The 25,909-nt window shown below is 36.0% G+C and overlaps 1 protein-coding gene across 6 annotated transcripts in view; it reads left to right on the forward strand.

Annotated features, from left to right (window-relative positions):
- The window catches only part of NAV3 (neuron navigator 3), a 1,098,252-nt gene that overhangs the window by 989,058 nt on the left and 83,285 nt on the right, over positions 1-25,909 (forward strand). For 4 of the 6 annotated variants that reach the window (XM_072655445.1, XM_072655444.1, XM_072655440.1 and 1 more), the window contains 5 exons: positions 991-1,479; positions 6,986-7,027; positions 8,536-8,696; positions 13,752-13,940; positions 19,240-19,292. In XM_072655445.1, the coding sequence (XP_072511546.1) occupies positions 991-1,479; positions 6,986-7,027; positions 8,536-8,696; positions 13,752-13,940; positions 19,240-19,292 (934 nt within the window). The remainder of the gene's footprint in view (positions 1-990; positions 1,480-6,985; positions 7,028-8,535; positions 8,697-13,751; positions 13,941-19,239; positions 19,293-25,909) is intronic. The other 2 variants (XM_072655443.1, XM_072655442.1) reach the window with 2 other exon arrangements.

The following is a 25,909-nucleotide window of genomic DNA, read 5'->3' on the forward strand; positions in this document are numbered from 1 at the left end:
ATAAATCATGATATGCAGAGTTTATAGCTCTGTTGTTTAAGTAAAAGCCAGTAGTGCCCTCCTGTGGCCCACTACCTATGAAACAATCCTCACTTATTAGCTATGAAATATTCTACTATGGAGAATTATGCATTTTATTATAACTCAAACTATAATCATTATACCATTGCTGCATTTCACAGAGACCTCACATTTACATGAATGAAATCTCTCAGAATATTTTTTTTATTTCCTACATCTAAACAAAAGAAACATTTTCTGAATTGCTGTCCAACCTCCATCACCCACATCATCTACAGTGGCCTTTGGAGCACGGCATTGTGTGTTTCATATCATCCTTATACTTCCATATGTATATTTCAGGAAACTCCTGGCAGCTGATATGCAGTCCTTTTGCTCATCCAAGGAAAGATTGCAAGGAACCTGACTTGCTTCGCTCAGTGCCCCATAGTGAGGCTAAATAGCTACTACTTGGCAGCCAATGAAGCTACCAGCTGTGCAGAATAACCTCCAAAAATTGTCCTAAGCAACTGTTTAAATTTTGAATAAATTGTAGAAAGCTTCCCCCACTTTGTGAGTGTCTTGTGCTGAAGTAACCGAAGCCATTTCAAGAATATGATACTGTAAATAATTTAATAGCAGGAACAGTCAAAATATTAATTTTGGGTGAAAGTATAATCTTGTTTTCTTAAAAAAAACCCATTAAAGTCAGATATCTTCTTGTTTGGCTCAGCTATGCCTTGACCTCTCTGGGTGTGTCAGTCATTTATCCAGCTACGTTCTGAGGGAGAAGTTGATTACTGGCATTTCACCCCAAAACTCAGAAATACAAAGTGCACACATTCAAAAACAAAAACTGTGTTTGCTCACCACTCTTGCTTAACCACGAACACACATGCTTGGGCTCTATAGATATTGTACCCTGAATACTGAATGTGGATAGTAGGTTTTCTGAATAACAACTGAAGTTGTTATTTGTTTTTCTTTTAGGTTGTTTGGTGCCAAGGCGGGTGGCAAATCTGCCTCTGCACCTAATTCTGAGGTTGTGAAATCCTCCTCAGTAATTCCCAGCCCTAGCACCACATTAGCGCGACAAGGCAGTCTGGAGTCTCCATCGTCGGGTACAGGCAGCCTGGGCAGTGCTGGTGGGCAGAGTGAAGGCAGCAGCCCTCTCTTCAATAAACCCTCAGACTTAACGACAGATGTTATAAGCTTAAGCCACTCCTTGGCTTCCAGCCCAGCATCGGTTCACTCTTTCACCTCAGGTGGTCTTGTGTGGGCTGCCAATCTGAGCAGCTCGTCTGCTGGCAGCAAGGACACTCCAAGCTACCAGTCAATGACTAGTCTCCATACAAGCTCTGAGTCTATTGACCTCCCTCTCAGCCATCATGGCTCTCTGTCTGGATTGACTACAGGCACTCAAGAGGTTCAGAGCCTGCTCATGAGGACTGGTAGTGTGAGATCTACTCTTTCAGAAAGGTGAGCTTTGCTGAGGACACTGATGTCTGGAGCATTGAGGAGGCTGGAGGCTCATACCAGATCTCTATTGGAACATTTACTCATGTTGAGTTAGAACAGAGGGTAAATGGACCAATGATATTTGCTTCACCCATGGGTGAAATTTCTACGATTTGCCAGGAATTTTGCCATGTGGAAGCATATGAGATTGGATCTTTCATGGAAAGATAGAAAGAAATAGAACTACTCTGCCCAAACTTATAGATGAATTTAATCAATACGTATGGGAAAATCCAGTGATTGCTTTGGTATGTTTATAGCTATAGGTATAGGTCTATGTATAAAAATATATGTATATACATATGCATGTGTATGTGTATGTATATACATATGGATATATGTATGCACATATACATATATAGCAATCATATCATAAGCAACTTGAATAAAAACAAAAGTATATATTTATGCATATATTTATATATAATACATATTTGTACATAATTTATATATAATATATTTATGCATAATGTCCCATCACAAATTGAGTGTTTGGACCTAAGGCCCTGGGAGTGCAAGTCTCTTTTGCTCCTGTATTCAGGTTCTTAAGCATTCCATTGAAATAGTATCTACATGATGCTTTTGGCAATATGTTCAAGTTGCTTTCTTTTCCTCTATGTGGACAAGGAACCAATAAATCACTGGTGGATCATAAAAAATTGGTTTGGCTTCAAGACAAATAACTTCACAAATATTTAAAGGAAATTTTGATATTTTTAAAAAGCCTAACACCAACAAAAATCTTGATGTTTTTGATTTTAAGGATTTATTAGAAAGTTTTAAAGATTGGTTTTAGGTTTCTTTTAATGCGAAGAGAGAGAAACATATTTAAGTAAGCCTTGCAAAATATTCAAAGAGAATATGCTTTCTCAAATACTTAATTACTCAAGTGGATTATCTCCATCTCATCAATTTGGATGCACCTCCTTTGTGACTTGTCCATGGCTGCCCAAGAACCTAATTACTACTGACTAAAGAGGCTTACTAGAAGCTATGAATATAGATATTCTATAAGCACTTCATTTCAGGTACTAAATGTACATGGATTTCGATGCTACTTAGTATAGCCTAAGGAGTTAATTATCAGTCTTCAGTGGTACCTTCCCTGTCTCTTGCTGGAAAGCATCATTTCTTATTTTAAAAAATGACCTCACTATTCAAGTCTCTCTTATTGCTTATCTGCTAGTTTCCCATAATTCCTCTTTCCTGCCCTCAAACTTCCTATTTTTTCCAAGCAGTCATTTTCTATCTGACAAACTCTTATTCTTGCAGTGCCAAAAGTCTTTCTGACTTTGCTGTATCCATGCATCTCAAAAAGCAATTAGCATGCATACCTACCAAGAAATACCATTGAGAGAGTTTCAGGGATTACTCCCAAGTCTGAAATTTTCCACATTCTTTTCCTATCTTTTCTCAACTCTCTGAAATGCATCTAAAAGAAAATAAAACAATCATTCTTTCTCCCTCAAAAATCTTTCCACTTAACTATATTGTCTTTCACTTGTTACTCCCTTCAGTACAGAATTGGTTGGTGATAGTGGCAAATTGTCTCTTAGTATGAAAACATGAGAACATTCTGAAGTCTTGTGACCTTTGATACTTGACTTGTTATGATCACTAAGTCATAAGATCTTAAGATAGTGGCAAAGATGCAGGGTTTTTTATTTTTATTACTTTTTTCTTCAAACAGAAAAAGGAACAAAGGGCAACATTTATGAAAACTTGAAAGCCATCAACTAGATTGCAAATATTTGTCCCTGTTTCCCTCATTTTTTTGTGTATTATTGTTAACAAACAGCCTATAGGACAAAGATCTGCTGAAAAGTTTCTGGTGGAGTCTAATGTAAGAATTCATGCTTTCTTTCTGTAGCTTTTAAAATTATTATTTGACCACGTGCAGAAAGAACAGAGAACTTCATCCATCATTTTCTTTCCCTCTTTCAGGAAGTCATTAAAACCTTGAAAATAGTTTCCTTTCTTTTATAATATATGCTTGTTAGCATTCTGTAGTTGAAAGGTGTACAACTAAAAAGACAGTTTCTATGTTTATGATGGATTAGATTAATAACTGGTCAGTCAATTACCAAGTCAATTACCAATCTCAAAGTATTGACCCAAATCACTCCCTACCACAAATGTTTGGGACCCCTCACACCCCTACCTTTGTCACAAAGATAAGTGAATCTGATTAATCATGTGCCAATATATTGCCCTGGTATTTAATCACCATGATAACTGAATAAAGACATATCAATCTCAATGTGACCAATTTAAAGCACTTTATAGTGTTATTTTGACCACAAATTATAAAATATCAAAGCTAATGAAATGTCAGCTATAGAAAAATGACAAGAACTATGGTTTTCCTTTTCTTTGGAAAACAGTCTTAGTTTTCAGTGATTGATTTTGAGTGACTGATGTTTTTTTAAACTTGAGAGCATTCTAGTATTAAAATAGACGTATAAAATTTTATAAAGCAAACTTCAATAAACCCATATTTAATTACTCACATGATCATCCATCAGCTTTTAACAAGTTAGCTTGATTAATGTCATTATTTTATATCTGTATGATTATAAAATATAAATATTGATTAATCTGTGCAGATCATTAAAGAACCCATTAATTAGAGTTTTAAAATACTTTGATGCTGAGGGGGATTTTTTGTTGTACTCTCTGAACAAAATTACAAGTAATAAATTTAATACAAATCTGTTAGGAAAAAATTCTTTAGCTGTAATTGTGTTGAAATTTGAATTACCATTTGTTGAGATTTAGGGATTATTTCACTTAGATTAGTAAAAAGGAGTTGTGTAGAAATCCAGGAGTATACTACCATGCCGTCTTCTGAAAAATATTCATGGAATTAACTTTATAAAATTTAATCTGAATGAACAGAATTCTTTGCAAATATCATTGAATAGAAGCAAATATTCATTGAGAAATAATTATCCTGTTAGCCACAGTAAGACCAGTGAGTGATTCCTGCACTAACAATAATTGTGTCATGGTACTTTGTTCTCTTTCTTTGGAGAGTCGTCTCCATTTTTCCTGCTATCTTTCCCTTTAGTCAGTAGTGGAAAGAGACAGAAAGATGCAAGAATGGAAGGGAAAAACATATAGTCTTGATTCAAGTCAGGAATCCTTTGATTACTCAAGAATAAGTACTTCATAGAGCTCACAGTGTGAGATGTAGAACATGTGGTGTTGACTAATGACCATATGTAGAGCTTTATATTCAGAGTAGTTCATTGAGTCCACAGCTCTACATGGGTTAAGAAGTATAATTTCCCTGATTATCTTTGCTTTTCATCTTTATACTCCAAACACTTGGGACCATTCCTTTGTAGGAGCTTGTGCACAGTAAGAGCTTATTGAGTAAACTGATTTTTGTCCTAAGATTATGTCCAGAAGTATTTTATTTCTTTTTAAAACATGATAAGCTCCCTCTAATTCACAATTCCTCTTTAGTCTTTTATCATGAGCTTGGCAACTATCAGAGAAATTAAGAGAAATCCTGTTTCTTTTATTTTTGTAAGTTAGGGTGAATCTTTGATTCAAAGGCCTTGGTTTGGGAAAAAATACAGATCTAGTTGATTTATTCATTCAATCATTTTTATCATTTTTTTCTTTCTATTAATTTCCATGTTACCACTGTAGACTCATCAAATAATATGAGCAAAATATTCATTACTTGTTAATGAACTTCATGTTATTTAACTTTGATGACTCTGGTTGTACAGATCCCAAAAGGAAACTCCAAAATAGCATCTAAAACCAAGAAATTCCTAAACTAAATTAAGATCGTATTTTGATGCTTCAACATAACTATAATTTCTATGAAATCCACTTTTTTAACCTCTACTAAAAAAAAAAACAACTTAATGTTGATTCAATTAATTTCATTTATTATTCGAGTAGACAGTTATAGCTGAGTAGAAAAAATATTGGATTTCACGTTAAAAAAAAAAAAAGTTTTGAGTTCAAATTCTTTCCTCTACTACTTACTGCATGTAGTAAGTAGTACTCACTGGGTACTAATTTCCTCATCAATAAAGTATAACATAGACTAAATGATGTCTAAGTGGCCTTCCAACTCTAAATTCACCACATTTATGTCATACTCATACCATGTTATTTTTTGAAATTCTTTGTTAGACAAGGATTTCCACCATATTAAAGTGTTGAGTTATTGAGTTCCATTAGAAGAAAATATTTTTAGCTTGGATTTCAATTAGTTAGCTGTAAGATGACTTAATTTGACATTCATATTATCTCATTCTTGTTATGCATAATATGTTTCTTTGATTTTTGATGAGTGCCCATGTAACAAACATGCTTCTAGAAGAAAGATAAAATGTTAGATGTTCAATCCAACATCTTTTCTCAATTACTCTAATAATTATAGCCAGGATACCTCACTTGATGGTGAAAAGGCATGACACCCTTCTTTCCTGTTTAGGTTGAGAAGCTAGTTGTGCTTTATCCCTAGGTCCTTTCATATACAGCAATAGATGTGGTACCCTACTGGTATTAAAAAGTAGAGACTCAGGATATTATTCTTTGGATAAATCATTAGTATTATAATTTGTAATCCCTAAAGTCAAGTTTGTAATGTTTAACTCATTAAAATGTCGCCGGGCATAGGAAGAAACATTTACTTTTGACAAAGATTACTTAATAAGGAGGACATACCCAGTATTTCCCCCCTCATTTTGAATTTTAATTTGGACCTACCTGGGCCCACCATGGGATATGCTTATATCGGATTTGCCTATATATGATTTTTTAAATCTGGTCATTTACAATGATCTAATCTGTTCATCAAAGTATCCTGCTCTAATTTAAACAGAGTCAGTATGTTTCCTATCCACCCACTGACTGTTCTTCTAGGTAAATTCAGAGTACTCAAACTAATAGGAAATTGACAGAGAAGCAGACAGTTATATTTCTTACAGTAAGAGAGTGATGGAATAAAAAAAACCCAGACAATATCAGATTCAACCTTTGCTAATGTACAAGGTGAATCCATGTTTTCATGCAATGGAGAGAAAACTAAATTTGGAATCAAGAGGACCTGGGTTCGAAACTTTCCTCTGCTAATTGAACCTTATCCTCTCCAGCACTGTTTTCTCATCTGTTAAAAAAAAAAAAGACTTGTACTAGATGACCTCTGGCATTCCTTCCATTTCTAAATCTACGATCGTATAATCAGGCAGGTATGTTTAGGGATTGCCAGGCAAAATAATTATTCGAATGGGGTTGGCTCTGAAAAGGAACTCACATCTGTGTCAGAAATGGACATCTGGTTACCCTTGGAATAGCCTTCTTTAATGAGTTCAGCATTCAAGTTCTGTTATAGTAAATTATTTTGTATGGGTTCACACAGAGAACAATTTTTGTAGAATTTGTAATTTGAAAGAGTTTTGTTTATAGTATGTCCTTGGGGGTTTCTTTGTTTTAACAGCATGCAGCTTGACAGAAATACGCTGCCCAAAAAGGGACTAAGGTATATATTTCTCTTAGCACCACTGCTGCCTCTCTGTTGTTCTGTGAACTTTGTTTACCGTCTTTCTCTTTCTCCTCTTGTTGCTTTACAACCTAGCACCTGGCATTTAAAATAAAGATAACTCTTAGGTCTCATGATTTTCACTGATTTTTATCAGAATGAGAACCTTTTTTAATGAGAAATTACTTGTCTAGTACCCCATTAAGTAATGACCAGAACCCTGAGCAAGTTAAGTCCAATAGGAATACTGTTTAAAGTAAAGGTTCTTTGCTAAAGACTTGTGCTCAACATAGTTTTTGGGATGGTATTTATGCTGTCCAAGGAAATGCAAATAGCAAGGTTGGAAATGGAAATGCATTCATTTCTATTGTATCCCATCTTGGAAGCAGATGTATGATACTCAAGCCTACAGATGGGGCTAGTTGTTGAATATTTAACTTCAAATCAAGGAAAGCATTATTAGAGAGCAAATCCAGCCGTTTAGTCAAGATATAGTTTTTTATTTAATCTCTTCCCATCTATATCTCAAGTCACTCCTCTGATACTTATTCACTATTGGAGAAAGATAAGTGGATTGAGGGAAGGTTTTGTGTTCAGGGTGAATTACATTGGAATTATCATTACCTCAGTGTACAAAAATATCATAATATCCTCTTTTTTCCACTATAGGGAAAGAAAGGGTTATATATTATTGTACAGTTGTGCTGAAGGTTTAGGTTGAGATTCCAATGATGAGGGTCTTGGAATATGATGGCTTTACTTCTCAGTGGTGCTGAGTTCACTTACTTCATGACAGCTTTGAAATCTGGCATGCTTTGTAACTTCCCAGTTAGTCTTTTTCTCTCAGTTAAATCTCTTCTGTTGGTTAGCAGTGGAAAATCATTGGCAAATGATTTAATTTTTTAAAAACTTCATTCTAGAAAATTTATGCTGTGATTAAATAAATGAATTTCCTCTCCATTCAGATTCAGACAGGATGCCTAATTGCATTTGGAAAGGCAAATGCTGAGTTTGGTCACAATAGTTATTATTCCCTAATGAAATTTGTCTTCTCCTTCCACCCTTTTTTCTCCATTACTTCTTGCTTTGTCTTCTTCTCAAACCCTACCATCATGGGTGTTGTCCTGTAAGAAGTCACTCACCTTTCTTGGCTTCTGACCTGCCATTTGTTCACCATTTCAAATCTGTGTTCACCCCATTCTCCATCTCACCCCCGTGCCTTTCTTTCCTTCTCAATTAACTTGGCTGTCTTGCTCATTGCTTGTGATTTTTTGATTCCACATCTCACAGAAGCATAATTTTCTTCTCAAGAATTCTCCCCTTTCCCTGTGAGATTCCAACAGATGGTGTTAAATCATCTGTAAGAACTGAGCAATTAAAATTAGATTCAATCTGTTCAGGAATTTTGTTCAGTCTGAATAGCCAAGTACTCTTGTGTGTTTTCCAGCTTTTGGTACTGCCTTGTCCTTCCGGGGGTGTTTAAGTGTCCCAGCTGTGTTGTTTTGCAGATACACTCCATCATCCCGGCAGACCAGTCAAGAAGAAGGTAAAGAGTGGCTACGATCTCACTCAACTGGAGGCCTGCAGGACACTGGTAACCAATCACCTCTTGTTTCCCCTTCTGCTATGTCATCATCAGCAACAGGAAAATACCACTTTTCCAACTTAGGTAAAATCTGGAAATATCTATATCTATATATTTACTACCTTAACCTTAAAAATCAATTATTGATTTTCTAGAAAACACCTTCAAAACTATAATAATTTCTTCAGTTTTGTAGAAAGACATGTATTAAGAAACTCTCCCTAAAACACTGTATCAAAATTGCTTTGGTTAAAAAAAGGCATTTCTTTATCATTTTTGATAAAAAAAATGCTATTTCAAGATCACACACACAATCCACCATCTAGCTGGTACTTCAGGAATTGCTAAAATGAAATACAAAATAAAAAAAAATCAAATAGATAACAATAAGAAAAAATACTCTTTAAGAGTTTTATCACATGGAGGAAGCATTCATTAGGAAATGATGTGGCAGGACCAAAGTCTGACCAAATCAGTCATCCTTTTTATAGCTATTATGGCATTTAAATAGGTGTATCTTTTATAAAGCCCCTCATAATTTATCCTTCACTTTATTTTTCTTTTACTATTTCTTTATGGAGCAATTGCTCCTGCCCAATAGCTGACTCTGGGAAAGATTGTGCTTCTGCAGTGGCTTACGATTCCCAACACATTCAGCACTGTTGGGAGTCTCTTAGCAATTTCTTGCCTACAGCAGTATTTCAAGATCCATCTGGTTAGACTTTCACCAGTTAAAAAAATCAAATCTCTTTTTTGGGGAGTTTGCATTTCAATTGGCCAGGGAAGTAGAAAGGTCTCTAATATCGATTGCCAAAATACTCATTCTGATAACAAAATGTACTTACTAAGGAGCTAGTTTACTCTCCATTTTGCCCAATATGTCATATGTTAGGGACACAAGAACAAGACGCTATCTTCTTCTTTCAATGAGCTTCCACTCTGCTGGGCAGAGCATATAAAAATGCAAAATATATGAAAAGTATATTCATAATAATTGAAGATACATCAAGAACTTACAATTGGGCTTTAAAAAAAAAAGATAAGTTTCAAAGGGATCTAGAGATTCCCAAGAGGTGAAAATGAGGAGAGGGAGCCCTTCAGGCATTGAGTTCAGCCCAAGCCAAGGAACAGTGGTGATAGACAGTGTCAGGTATACAAAAGAACAAAAGGAGGCCAGTTTCTCCAGAATGTCAAATAAATGAGAGAATTTAAATGAAATCAGTCTAAAAAGATGAGTTGAATCCAAGCAGTGAAAGTTTTTAACTGTCTACAATCAGAGGCAATGGATGTGGACCACAGAAACTATTAAACAGGAGAGTGACATAGTCAGATCTATGTTTTAGAAATATCAATTTCACAGCTAGTCATGAGTATAGACAGCATTAATGAGGTCAATTCAGAGGCTGTTTCAATAGTCAGGGCAAAAAGTGAAGAGCACCTGAATTAAAGTTATGGACACATTTGAGTGAAGGGCATGGATGCCAGAGATATTGTGGAAGGAGAATCAATAAATTGAGTCTTAAGCCGAGGAAAAGGGATTAGCCAAGGCTGATTCTCAGATTTCAAAGCTCAGTATCTGGTTTAGTCATCAGAATCTTTGCTTCTGCCTTATCTTGCTTCCAAATATATCTTCTACTAAAGTTCAAGGATAACGATAATGCTAGCTAACATTTATATAATGTTTTAAGGTTTGTTGAGCAGTTCTTAAACATCTCATCTAATCCTCACAACAATCCTGGGACTATGTTGTTATTATCCCTCTTTTACAGGAGAGGGAATTAAGGCTGATAAAGGTTAAGTGACTTGCCCAGGGGCACATAGCTGGTAAGTCTCTGAGGTCACCCTTGGCCTCAGGTCTTTCTGATTCCAGCTGCAGTACTCTGAAGTACCTAGCCACCTAAAGACCTCAAGGATATTATATAGCATATGACACAGTGCATTGCCTGTAGTAGATGTTCACATTTTTCTTGAGTTTATTGGTTTAATCACCATTGGAGTCAACCTCAGTTTTCCCTGAGCAAGTCACTTAACCTTGTTTGCCTTAGTTTCCTCATCTGTAAAATGAACTAGAGAAGGCAAAAGCAAGAAAATCCCAAACACTTGATCATGACACTGAATAACCACAGTTTTCTGTACCAGCTAAGATCTGAACAAATCCTCCTGAAATTGGTACTTCTTAAGTAAAATGGAAACATTTTCTTTATTTTTATAATAATTAAAAATTGATGATTAGTGTGAACCACGGTCTTTTTAACCTACTCCAATTCATTCTAATAATCTGCCATGCAAATAATGGAAAGTCCAGCTGATACTAATTTAATTTGCTCAGTATGTGAAATACATGCCTGTACATTCCCAGGCAGTCCCCCCTAGAATTGAATTCATAGGGATTTGACCTAGCTAAATAGTCAATGGAACATTCCACCCTTGGCATTAATGCCATCTGTTAACAAGCTGCATTTGCTAATTTATTGGCAAATGCCTTGCTTTAGGCCTTTTTCCTGGGAAATCTATTTTCTCCTGCATTTAGGCCTAGAACTTATTGTTCAAATGCAGGGTCCTCCACCCTAGACTTAGGACCATACAGTTTGTGCAAATCTTGTTTGTTGAAAATAATATTAATAGTAAGCCACAAGTTGCATTTCTTCTCCTCAGTCCCCACCCCCTGCACACACCTGTACCCACACAAATCCCTCTGGACATTAAGCAAGTTGTTCTAGGCTGACAGTTCCCCCTGGTGGCTAATCCAGGGAAGTATCATCTTTAATGGAAACTTTTCCTTTTCTTCTGTATCATCAGTGTGCACACATCTTGAATTCATTTTATTTCTCCTTTCTCTCTAACCACAGGCTAGACTTACAATTTCAATGACTTATGGAAAATCCCAGTGCAGAAGTCTTCTCTAATAATGCCATCATCACCTGCCCTGCAATTTATAATCTTAACAGGGATTCTAAACCTGGGTTCCATTAGCTTTTTTATTTAATATCTTGATAACTGGTTTTTGATAAAATTAATTTTCTTTGTGGTGTCATATATTTCATTTTATGCATTTAAAATATTATTCTGAGAAGGGATCATGAGGTTTTACCAAACTGCCAAAGATACTTATATCACACACACACACACACACACACACACACACACACACACAAAGGTTGTTAATAACCTTTGATAAAATATTGCCTGGGACACTGAGAATTTGGGTGTTTTGGCCAGGATCACTAATCCATTACGTGTCAGAGGCTGGTATTTAACCTTCTTAAGCATGAAACTGACTATCCACTATGCCATGAGGCTTTCTAATCAGTCTGCAACAATTCTCTCTTTTCCTGGCCCTTTAATTTCTGAACCAAAAAGAAAAATAGCACTCCTATAGTATGAATGAGTAGTATTACTTGTTAATATATCCCTGTGAAAGAAAAGAAAAATCATAAGTTAGAAAGAAGGCAAGGAAAGAAGGAAGGAAGGAAGGCGAGAAGGAAAAGAAAGGAGGGAGGGAGAAAGCAGATAAACAAGCATTTATTAAATAGTTCCTATGTACCTGACATGAAGTCATGGAAGCAAAATTAGATGTAAAGAAGTTTAGGTTCCCTTGACTTCTGATGGTCTTGTAGATTCTGGACTGCTATGAAAAGTTACCACCTGAAGGTCCTGGATTTGAATTCTACTTTTTACCTTGAGAAAAATCATTTAATATCTTTGGCTTCCAGGGGAAGTTGTATTGGGTGACTTCTAAAGTTCCTACCAGCTCTGAGACTATGAATCTATGAAATAACCAGCAACCCCACATTTCCATCAAACTATCTCTATCTTATATAAGCTTACTTTTCCTAATGCACCAGCATTCAAGTTTAAAAACAAAGTGTAACACAAAAAGAAACAAAATAGACTACTTCCTGCCCAAATTTATTGGATTTTTCTTTCAGTTTTGTGGAATGGCTAGAATGGTTAACATTATTTTTCAATCACTTTTCGCTGCAAATATATAGCATTTTAACTATATTGTAGAGAGAACAGGCTTTTGTGACCTAGATTTGATGCTTAGTCACCATTTACAGCTTTCCTTTTTGTGAAAATGTACTCTTAGTTCCAAACAACTAGTATGCAAACAGACTTTTTTACTACAACTTGCAAACTGGAGATTTTCTTGGTGTTACAGCACCATATATGGAGAAAGAAGAAATGAAAAAAATTATTAAAGTTACCTAGGGCTTGTCTGAGTTGATTAATTTTAGCTAGATTGAACATCTACCCACTACTGAATTTGCTTTTATTTAAAAACAAAACAAAAACCAAAAAAAATATTCATTTAACTTAATCCCTGTTATAGGCCAGCTGGGTTAAGATATGGTGGTGACAGAAGTCAGAGCCAAGAATTTGTTCACTGAAAATGTCGGCCTAATACAGATCTTAAATCTTGGCTTTTCCAACTCTAATATTCTCCTTTGGAAATTTCATTTAAATGTCTCCTCCCACTTTCCGTCTGTACTTCAGATAAACGTTATTACCACAGTCCAGTTGGTCCAGATTTGGGAGCAAATATCTTTTTTATTAATTTCTTAAGTGTAATTAGATTATTTATTAAGACTATTGGAGATGATGATGCTCTTTGGTCTGTGTTTAATATCATTTTAGAAATGGATAGATTGCTTTTCCCAAAGTTATGCTTTTTCTAGCTTGGAGAAAACTGAGGCTTTAAAATAACTTCCATATGATATGTGACTAGAAGGACTGTGTGATGTAGTAGTACATAGAAAGATGGCCTCAGAGCCAGGAAGTCTAGCTCCCCTCAAGTCCCTTCCATAACACAGTGACTGTGTGACCCTGGGTAAGTCACTTACCTTCTTGGTGCTCTGCTCAGGTCTTTAAGACTATTGGCAACAGAAAAGGTACATTTGTAGAGCCAATTTTCTCACTCTGAAATTCCCTACCCAATGAGATCAAATGCCAAATCCCTCTCCCGATCTATAACTACATAATTATTATAAAATATTTCAGAGTTAATAATATCTACTTACACTGATTGCAGAACTTGTTTATGTAATCTGTGGAAAGCCTCTTCTCTAGTTCTGAGGAAAACTTCTGTCTTTGATTGTATAAGGACATGGAGAATTGAGTGCATACTTTGTTTTACAGTGAGTCCCACCAACCTATCCCAGTTTAATCTTCCTGGACCCAGCATGATGCGCTCCAACAGTATCCCTGCTCAGGATTCTTCCTTTGATCTATATGATGACTCCCAGCTGTGTGGTAGTGCCACCTCTTTAGAAGAAAGACCCCGGGCCATAAGTCATTCAGGCTCATTCAGAGACAGCATGGAAGAAGGTAAGTCTGAGGAGTAAGAATAAACGGGAAAAAATAATCTAGATTTCCATTCTTCCAAAATGGTAATATTTATGTCATGAGGATGCCAAGAGTACTCATGGACCTTGTACAAAGCAGAGGGTGAATAAATGTAGGCCTACTGAATACCTGACATTGATGGATCCCTGAAGGAAAGGGAATTTGGACATCATTTATATTGTCCTATATGGAGAAGCAATGTTATCTAGTAGATGGCTGAGAGAAAGGAAGACCTATGTTCTGAAAAATCAGTTAACGAATTTTTATTAAGTGCCTGTTGTGGGATATGCACTGTGTTAAGAACATACTAACTGTATGACCCTTGGAAAGTCATTTCATTTTAAAATGCCTCAGGATTGTAAGTGACAAAGAAAGTACCAACGCATACTGGTAGAGCATGAAAGGATGAGGGAGACTCAATGAGAGTTTTCTATATTAATTAAAATATAGGGTCAGCTCCTAATTCCTAGTGCTAGGTATAAAAAAGTGTACAATATATACACAATAGCTAGTGTTTATATAACACTTTAAGCTTTCTGAAGCCCTTAACATATTATCTTATTCATGACAAAAATCCTGGGAGTCAAGTGCTAGTATTATTCTCACTTTACAGATAAATAAACTGAGGCTGAAAGTGACTTATCCAAGGTCACAAAGCTAATGTAAGAAGCAGGATTTGAACTAAGATCTTTCAAACTTCAAATCCAGTATACTAGCCTGATACAGACATGCATACATACATTCTCTCTCTCTCTCTCTTTCCACACACACACACACACACACACACACACACACACACACATACACACATACATATATACACACACATACACACTAACATGTACATATCTTTGTATGTACATAAAGAGACACAAGAAAGAGACAGAAAAAGAGAGACAGAGAGAGAGAGAGAATCAGCAAAAATTTTTCTTAGATTTTTGGGCAATTTCAGTTAGGGTTTACTAGGGAATTATACTAAAAAAGGTAAGGTATTTGCTGTCCTTCACCAGCCAAAGTAAACCTCTATCTAGTGAAAGTTTTTGTAATGATAGGCCCCTTTACAGTCTCAAAACCCAAGTCATGTTAATGTTAAATACTACAGCTAAAATGACACGCTGATAGTTTTGAGTTCTGATTCAAAATCCTACTATGAAATGAACTTTTGAGATGTTATCCATTTTTAAACTCAGAAATCCATTCATTCTGTTTTGATCTTTTAAAATTTATTTCAAATATCACGTTATGTAATCTCTCTGCATGGTAAATTTTGTAATGGTCTTTGGAGAAAAACAATAAATGTGGCTTTACCCAAATAGGCATAAATGGCTTTACATTTGTAAATTCTGGGTAAATTATAATGACCTAGTTTAAGAAAACAGTAAAGATTAAATCACGGTTAAGTTTATATTTTTATAAATTTCATCATATTAACTATAAAATTCATCGAAAATAACTTGGGAGATGTTTCATAGACAACATTGCACATTTTTTGCATATGCTTTAAAAAATTTTTAAAGACTAATAAAGACATAGCATTAGCTTTTAAAGACAGATAGGAAAAAATTTAAAAATAATATAATGTGGAAATGGAAATTAACTTGAATAAATTTTTCAGGGACTTGTAGTTTTCTAGTTTGAGTATTCCATCCCCTGACAGAAAGCATCAACCTTTTATGATATGATTTGGCAGGTGGTCTTTGAGAATACAGGACTGGGCAGCTCGGTGGTGCTACAGTGCCCAGAGTGCCAAACCTGAAGCCAGGAAGACTAATCATCCTGAATTCAAATCTGGTCTTAGGCATTTATTAGCTGTGTGACCTTGGGCAAGTCACTTAATCCTGCTTGCCTCAATTTCCTCATCTGTAAAATGAGCTGGAGAAGGAAATGGTAAACCACTCTTTGCCCAGAAAATTCCAAGTGGCCTAACACAGAGTTGGACATGACCGAAAGAACTGAATAACAAGAGGAAAATTCCTGTCTAATTTATCATCATGGGACCATCCCAGTGTAGCATGACCATACTTATTGTAATTGTTCCTTGATGATCCATTTGTGTATTCACAGAATCTCTACAAGAGAAAAGATCTCACATGTCCTCTAGTCCAATTCATTCCCAAACAAGAATCCCTTCTTTGCCATTCTTGAAGACTGACCATGAATTGATCATCCAGTTAGGGAGAGCACTCTCTCTCCCAGGACGATCCATTTTATTTTTTCATAGCTCCAATCATTAGGCAGCTTCTCCTTAAATGAAGCCCATGATAGTCCTTTCTATCCCTTCTACCTCTTGGTCCTGGTCCTCTCTTCTTGGGCAAACCACTCTTCAGACAATTGAAAATTTTATCATGCCCAAATAGAGCTTTTTTTTCCTTTGAGGTCAAATATTCTCAGTTTTTCAACCTATCATGTAACCCATTTATGAAGTTTACAAATCCCTGTGGGAGTTGATTGTCTTTTGACTGATGAGAGCCCAGAGCCATCTCAATATTGATTTGGAATAGGACTCCAGTGGACTGTAATGAGTCCCATAGAGTTTGCTCCCAGAGATCCATCTGGTTGCCTAGAGAAGGCTGACTACATCTTCTCATGCTCCAGGGGTCTAAGGGTGGGGAAAAGACCCATTTTAGATGAAATTTAAATAAATATATACATAAATCAGCTCTATTCTCCCAGAATCTATAGTATTCCCTGATTTTAAGTTTGTTAAATTGAGAAATTGCATTATTTTTTCAAGTCCATATGGAATTTACAATATAATCAAATTAATAGACAGTCTTTTTCCATGGTGGATTGACCTAATGGAAACTATTGTAATTATCTTCTTCTTCTTCTTCTTTTTTTGCTTTTAATTGATGAACTGTAGGGTCTGACTATGTGCTCTCTGCGTAAACAATATTTGTCCTCCTCTCTTGATTGCTTTTATATGGAGAAGCCCTAGTTCAGACATCAAACTGGAGGCAAATTCCAGAATGATCCTCCCATTGTCTATGTTTACAGATGCAATCCTTTATGATATTGAAAAAGTAATTAATTTACAGGGTGCTCCTCCACATTCCAGAACAAATGACTCTAGCTTCTTGAGATGGCTCACTCATAACCAAGTAATTAACCACCACAACACTTTGGAGAGTATGCCTTCGCGTATCAGGAAAGTTTGACAATCTAGAATCAAGGAGCCAGCTAGGAATCAAAGTGCTGGGCCTGAGGTCAGGAAGACTTAAGTTCAAATCTGGCCTCATACACTTACTGTGTGACCCTGGGCAAGTCATTTAACCTGTATTTACCTTAATCCACTAGAGAAGGAAATAGCAAACCACTCCAGTATCTTTGCCAAGAAAACCAATGGACAATAAAGTCCACAGGGTCATTGCATATGACTGAACAACAACAAAAAATTTGGAATGAGAAAATGAACTAAGTCCCTTTTATACATGATCACCTTTCAGTGTTGAATTATAGAACTATTCTCATTCTTACATTTGAACCTTAGAATGACAGAATTTTAAAGCTGGGAGGAACTGACATAATCTGGCGCAGCTACCTTGTGTAACAAATAAGGATATTGAGGCATATAATGTTTAAATAACTTCCACAAGGTTCCACAGCTAGTTGACCATGTGGCTGGAACTAGAACTGGGGTCCCCTGAATTCTGAACTCTAATTCTTTCTGCTATAAGAGCTATCACTCTTACTTTACACGTGCATTCGTCCTTCATTGCCGGAAAAGACCATGCCATCAGAGAAATAATGACATGACCTGCACTTGACCTTGTTTTGAGTGAGGAAGGGCTGTGCAGGTCACCAACCTCACTTCTCTTCCTGAGCCATTTTAGGTTCAATGACCAGGTATTCATCAGGTTGACTGGAGATGGCCCAGGATGAAGCAATTAGGATTAAGTGACTTGCTCAAGGTCACACAGCTAGTGAGTGTCAAGTGTCTGAGGTGAGATTTGACCTCAGGTCCTCCTGATTCCTGCACTGGTGCTCTCTCCACTGCACCACCTAGCTGCACCATCACTCTTACTTGATAGTTGTTAGGAGTAGTAAGGATATGATATTTTGAGAAGCAGCATTATTTGATAAGGAACAGAGTATCCCTGAGGCCAGAGTCAGTCATCACAAAGACGCTTATGTGAATCAATCACCATGATGGAGAAGAAAGGGACCTTGAAGGTCATTAAATCCAACCTACTGATTTTACAGCTAAGAAAATTCGGCCCCATAGGGGTTCTAGCCCTGACCCTATAATTCATGGGATTCTAGATGAATTTGGGCAACTTAAAGGCATCGGTTTATTCATCCCTATAATGGAGATAATGCCACATGTTCTACAAGAGTCCTTGTAAAAATCAAATGAAAAACTATATGCCAAGGTACCAACTAAATTAGAAAGGCTTATATAATTTTAAATTACTGCCATCTTTTATGAAACCAATTAATGACTTCTATCATACAAAGCAGGCAGGATTTTTCTGCATTGACTGTTAAGCACAGTTTTACCTAGGTTACTGGTTCTGACTTTAAATACAAAAACATAAAATGAATTATTTATGGTCCAGTATTGTCATTAATAGTCAGAAGAGACAGATACTACAAGAAAAAGAAAAACAGTGATTCCATCTACTACATTTATTTTCAATGGAGCTTCAATTTGGAATTCATAGAAATGCTTCTACATCTAAATAAGTAGAGTCACCTGTTCATATGTAATAATAAGGTCCCAAGCAGAATAAATTGTCAGTGCCTGTTTCAACAAAGCTATTGGAAGAAAAGCCCAGGGAGAAAACATTAATCTTTAAATCCTAATCAGTGGCCATTTAGTGCCTTAAGGCCCTTAGGCGGTAACATGAAGGGGAGAGCATGAGTGATGAAGAAAAGGAATGGGTCTTGAAGCTTTCTGTTATCTGCTTATTTGGTTTCATATAGGCTTGTGAATATTTAATCAGTGAGTTTTCATTGGAGCTTCTCTCTGAGTATAAATGACTCTTGGCGAGTGTTCTTTCCTATGGGGTAATGTGTGTGATTCCTGGGTTGTTTTATATCGAAAATGTTCTGTGTTGTTTACATTGGGTGGTTTAAGTTGTCGGTCTTGAGCATGGTGTTCCTTTGTGTTGAATGTGGACATTTTGGTTGGAAGAAAATGCAAAATGCACACAAAATATTTATCAAATAACTGGAAGTCAGATTTTTCTAAAGCTGTCTGGGTTTAATATCTGTTGATTATCATACCCACTTATTTTCTAACTGATCTTTTCTGTTTTCCTTTTTCCTTTCTCTACAGTCCATGGGTCTTCCTTATCACTGGTTTCAAGCACATCCTCTCTCTACTCTACAGTGAGTATTAATCAGCACTCCAAAGTCACAATGGAGATGCCCAAAATAGCATGAATTTCATGAAGTTTTCCTTACAATTAAAAGTAGGCTGATGATAAACTAAATGAAATGGAGTTAACATTTCCCCTCCCCAGTAGGTTCTATTAACAGCTTCTGAAATGAGTTCTTGTGCTTGATTTGAGGTGAGGAAGACACATTTTAGTCAATGTGTATATTTAAAACTGAAGTGCATCAAAATGAATTGAGTTTGGTACAGTTTCTGAAACACCAGAATGATGGTCTGTGCTGCATCTTTGTTCCCACACTGGCCAGTTTTATCCTGCTTCAGTTCCTTAAGTATCAGAGATGGTGACTGATGTTCTAGCATGCTTCCACCATGTTATTTGAATTCCCTTATTGGAGGAAATTATTCTGAAAGGTCAGAGACTTGGAAGGGTGACAGTTTTGCTTGTTTTAAAATCTGTTTATTGAGAATGGAATTTTGAAAGTGGTTTGAGATTTTGAGAGAGATTTCCTAAGAGAGAAGTATTGATTTAAAAGGAAATCCTTCTAACTCTAATGTACATTCTTTTATTTAGTTCCTTTCTCTCTCTCCAAGGAATATGTTTGACCTGTCCTTTAGATAAAGTATTATTGCACCTTGCAAGCTGGTAGAGTACAGTGGGTCTTAATGGGCTTTTTGGTCATGGACCCCTATATTATATAAAAAAATCAATTATATTGAAATACAATTATAGATATAGCATGAATATACAAAATATATAACTTAAATATAGTCATATATATATTAAATTCCATAGTTTAAATATAGTGTTTATACACACACCTAACTTTTAATATGATTTTCTTTTTAATGTTTTATATTTTGACAGATTTGGAAAACATTCTTAAAAGAGGTCTCTCTATATGTGTATATACAAACATATTGAAATGTATATTATTATATTAACTTATATCTTTATTATACCAACTACATTGATTTTATTATATGGGAATTATTATATTATATTGAAAAACAGTTAAATATATAACAACGTAGCTATATAAGCAAAACAGAGCTATGTGTCGTATATAACTGTTCATAAATGAAACAGTTTTATATATGTATACATGTATAGGCAACTATCTTCGTATAATTCAATTTTCTTTGCACTGATATATTTTATTTGATGGATTTAGAAAACATTCTGAGAAAGGGTGTATATACACATACATGTATGACTGGACATTTTGGTTGGAAGAAAATGCAAAATGCAGACAAAATATTTATCAGATAACTGGAAATCAGATTTTTCTAAAACTATTTGGGCTTAATGTCTATTGATTATCACACCCACTTCCCATCCCCTGGGGGATACCCACATGTATACATAATAGTATATGCATTTGTACGTATGAATACTTATATATGCATATCTTAGTAATAGATACATGTGTATGCAATTAATAATGGATGATGATTATATTTATCTAGCATTTATTATGTGCCAGGCTAAGCACTTAATATTATTTTCTCATTTGACCCTCACAGCAACCCTAGTAGGTAGGTGCTATTATTATCCCCATGTTACCAATGATGAAACTGAGGCAGAGATTAAATGATTTGCCCAGGTTCACAAATTGAAGTACAAAATACAAGATAGGTCTTTTCCCACTTTCAAGTAATCAAGTTGTTTAAAAGTTATATTTCTGCATTTATCAAGTCATAATGAGACTCTCGCTGCATGTTCAAAAGGACAGAATCCCACAGCTCTTGTACTAAATGAGATAACCCCTGTAAACAGGGGTTTATAATACTTATAAACTCATAAATATAATATAAACAGGAGTTTGTAATACTTACTGAAACAATCTTCTCAGTTTCAGGAAGTATCTCTCCTGGTTGCCTTTAAATGCCAGTGGTTGCTGGGTGTGGTGGCACATGGCTGTAAGCCCTACTACTGAGGGAGGAGGCTAAATTTGGCGGGTCAATTGAATTCATTAACTCTAACCTTCATTTGGGCTAAAGATGATCAGGTGTCTAGGCTAAGTCTGGTATCAATATAGAAAGCCCATAGGAGCAGAGGGCTATTGGGGCCACCTGGCTCAGGTTAGAACAGTGGGCAGGTCAGAGCTTCTAGGCCGATGAACTTTGGGAATGGGTTGGTGAGCAACTGCTGTACTTTGTACTCTCTACTCTGGAAATTTAAAAAAAAAAAAGTCTTAAAAACAACAGTAACAAAAAAAGACATTTGTAAAGCCCTGTGCCAGAATTAATTCCCTACCCCGATTTTTGACACTTTCTCTTTTAGGTGATTTTCGGTGTAGCAATTCTCATAGATTAGAAAATCAGAATTGTTGGTAAATGGATGTCAAACTGTATCTCTTTTCCTCTACTGGAGGTTTTAGCAATAACAAAATAATGTTTTTCATTTATTTTATGTAATGTTTTGGTTCTTTGGGGAGGGAGCGGGTGGTGCAGGGAAGGGTTTAGTTCAGACAATTAGAAATTATTTTCAACTATATAGTGAATTCCCATTGTGAAAATGGCTTCCAGCACTTAGTAACTTGTCCATGGCACACAGGCATGCCATGAATCTAGTTATTCCTTAATCTAATGCTTGAGTTTGTTTTTTTCCATTGGTATGGTGCAAAGAATATTGAAGTTAAAATCATGGATCTTGAGTCCAAATCTAGGACCCATCATTTCTACCTTGAAAAAGTAACTTCATCTCTCTAGGACTCAGTTCCCTCTTGTATAAAATTAGTTGGGGCTGTATGATCTCTAAGTTTTCATCCAACTCTAAATCTGTGATCCTACAGATGTAAAGGCAGCTAGTCAGGTGATGCAGTGGCTAGAGCACTGAGCCTAGAGGTAGGAAGATCTGAATTCAAATCTAGTTTCAGACCCTAGCTTTATGACGGTAGCTGCAAGGACCCTGCCATACACAGGAAGGCCTGCTGTACAGGTTCTTAGATCTGCATTTCTAAAAGGAAAGCAACTTTTTGAGGGGTCAACAATCACTTTAATCAAGTACATGTATCATTCACTTAGTTCAGGGGAAAATGTCAGTACCCTGAACTGCAGAGAAAACACAAACAGAGGAAATAAATATCAACAGACAGGGCTTCCAGCTGTCTGACCATAAGCAATACATACATCACAGATCAACAGAGAGATCCAACTGCCTGACCATTACATACATACTGTTGACCTGAAAACTTGGTTAAAGAAAAGGCAACAGGCTAAATGCATACATTTTATGATTTAATCAATTAATTGATCAATTCCCTATTAAAGAAAACAGTAACATAATGCATTATGGAGCCAGAAATGTTCTGGCTACCCAGTGCAGAAATTTTCTGGCTTATATGCATTTTGCCATGAGAAAGGAACTCTCCTAGTTGAACAAATCATAAATTCAGTAAGACAAGACAATTAACAAAGTAATGTCGGTTGGGCCTTGCGATTCCAGGCTGGGTAAACATATATCTTGGTGACAAGGAAAGAAATCCCACCACTAGTGAGTCACAGGCTTCCTGCCCTAAACAGATAACTGACATAGGAAAGGGTAAACAAAGTTCAATAGAAATTACGACCTAAGATGTTTATATTTTCTTTACCATTAATATGCCATAACATAGTAGATGTCTATAGATAATAAGATATAAAGGAAAGTCCCATTATTCAAGATAGTGTCTTAGGTTAAAGGTCTCCTAAGGAATGTAGAGTCAGCCTTGGCTGGCTTTGTTGACATAGGAAGAGGCATTCTCTGAGTTTGCTTCAGAGAGAACAAAGAGATTATTCCAAAATTTTACATTAAACATTGTCAATACTTAGTTAACAGAGAAAGAAGCACCAGCATCTGGGTTTTCAAAGCCAGGGGATCTCCTTAGCAGCTTCCCAGAGTCTTCTCTGGACAAAGACTTCCAATGAGTAATCCCCAAAACAAAACCTCACCTCAGAGAATATATACATTTTTCAGAGTCAGAAGGCATCACAACCCTTGAGAACCAGTGCTTCATTAGAAGTTAACAAAATGTGTGGGCCTTCCAGAAAAGCAAATCTTCCTAATCAAGCTTCCCTTAATGGGTAGGCCCATTAATGGGTGGGAAAGCTCTTTAACTCTCATTAGCATTATAATGACCCTGAGCAAATGACTTACCCTCTGTTTACCTCCATTTCCTCAACTGTAAAAAAAGGGATAATAATAATATCACTTATGTCAAGGTGTTGTTGTGAGATCAAAGTGAGATAATCTTTTAAAAGTGTTTAGCAGAGTACCTGGCACATAGTGGGCAGTACTTTTGTGCCTTTTTTCTGTTTGATTCTTCATGTTTCAGGGACCTATATTTGTACTCCCTGCATCCATCCAGATAGCAATCCCTCTAAAATTAGTCTTTGAATGTTTCTCTGGCTAGAAAATTCATCATATTCACAATCTTGTGGTGGGATGTTGTTGTTTTTTAACTTAGTTAGGTCAGTCTGCAGACAACAGAAATGTAGATATAGATAGTGGGCCAATGCAGGAATTCCTGTCAGCTTGGCAGGCCCTGAATGGTCTTGTACTACAGTATTATAATGTTTAACAACTGAGAATCACTTTCACACCACAATGAATTATTAGAGTAGGATTTACTGGAAGGTTTTTAAACTCCATTTTTAGTCATATTATATAATGATTTAAAAAAATATAGCTCAACAAGTAATTTATATAAAACTATTCTCCCATAGTATGGTGACTGTTTTCATTGTCTCAATCACATGCTTGCCACCTAACAGAGTGTCTGATGCTTATTAAACACTTATAAATACTTATGGAATTGATTCTGCAATAAAAATGAGAGTGAGAAAGGAAGAGAAAGGGATTAAGTTTTTATTAAGGGCCTGCAATGTGCCAGATTAGGGGCCCTGAGTGGTGCAGTAGATAGGGTACTAGGCCTGAAGTCAGGAAGACTCATTTTTCTTTGTTCAACTCCGGTCTCAGACACTTATTAAACTGTGTAACTTTGTGCAAGTCACTTAACTCTGTTTGCCATTTTCGTCATCTGTAAAATGAGTTGGAAAAGGAAATGGCAAATCGCTCCATTATTTCTGCAAAAAAAAAAAAAATCGGGTCACGAATCAGGCATGATGGAAATTACTGAACAACAATGAATATGCCAAGCACTGCAGTAAGCACTTTAAAATATTATCTCATTATGATCATTTGAGTGAATATTTGAAAGAAAAGAAGGGTAAAGAATTCAAATAGCTAAGAGGAGTTGCAATATTATTTTTTATGGAGAGAATGAAAGTGAAAATACTTAGGTTGTCTAAGATAAGATGAAGGGTGAAAGGATTACAAAGAAATGAGAATAGTGATGGAAATTAAGAAAGTGTATGCAAAAAGTATATGTAAAAGAATTGAAATCTGATTAAAAAGAAAGACAAAATCAAATGAAAAAGATTAAGCAATGAAAACCACAAAGGAAGGCAGTTTTATTGGAAAAGCTAGCTACAGTGGATAGAGCATTGGGCCTGGAATCAGGAAGACCCAACTTCATGAGTTCAAATCTGACCTTAGACACTTACTAACTCTGTGACCCTGGGCAAGTCATTTAGCCCCATTTCCCTCAGTTCCTCATCTGTAAAATGAACTAAAGGAGGAAATGGCAAACTCCTGAAAGGTGTGGTTTTTGTTTTTGTTTTTTGGCTAAGAAAACCCCAGATGGGGTCATGAAGAGCCTGAAATGAGCAGGCAATATTTCATTTATTTTTTTTATCTTGATTTCTTCCTTTATTTTTTGTTTTGATGTAAGGTTTTTTTTGGGGGTGGTCTAATAATCCTGTACATAGTGTCCGACAGAGAGTTGTGCTTGTTGAGAGAGAGAGAGAGAGAGAGAGAGAGAGAGAGAGAGAGAGAGAGAGAGAGGGAGAGAGAGAGAGAATCTAGAGCCAAACTGTGTCTCAATAATGAACAGAAGAGCAGGATGAATTCTGTTGCCTAATATTTGGGTCATGATTTTGGGGGCAAGGAAGGAGGCGAGGAAGTAATTAAATTTAAGCTGCACCAGAAATGACAAAAGGGAAAAGATGTAGAATTGAAAGTGAAGTGATAATTTCTGGGACTTTAAATATGCTTCAGTGCAGGTGTTCATATCTCCATGCAGACCACTTTGGCAATGTAATCTAGAGTATAGGTTTGTGAAGAAGAAAAAAAGGTATGTAGGATTCCAAAGGAAAGAAATTATATTGAAAGAAATATGTATTTTTCCCCATCCAATCTCATGACCCCATGGAAATCTGTTGATGAACTAGGTCTCTGGATGCCAGATTAAGTATCCCTGCTCTTGAGATGATGAGACGTGTGTTAAGGAGCACCTGGATAGACTGAGGGACAGTGTGTGTGTGTGTGTGTGTGTGTGTGTGTGTGTGTGTGTGTGTGTGTGCAGAGGAAAAAATAATCCTCCCAATATGACACTGCACTTGGAGTTTCAATAATATATATTACATATATATTGCTATAGTATATGACATATTTGTACAGGTAATACACACACATGTATATAATTAAACTTCTTTAATAGTAGCAAAGAAGTATTCTAATAGGAGGTATTTTTCTCACCATCACTGTCCATTACAGCAGAAGAGCCCT

Source organism: Notamacropus eugenii, chromosome 3 (assembly GCF_028372415.1).
Source record: "Notamacropus eugenii isolate mMacEug1 chromosome 3, mMacEug1.pri_v2, whole genome shotgun sequence".
NCBI classification, from domain to species: Eukaryota; Metazoa; Chordata; class Mammalia; order Diprotodontia; family Macropodidae; genus Notamacropus; species Notamacropus eugenii.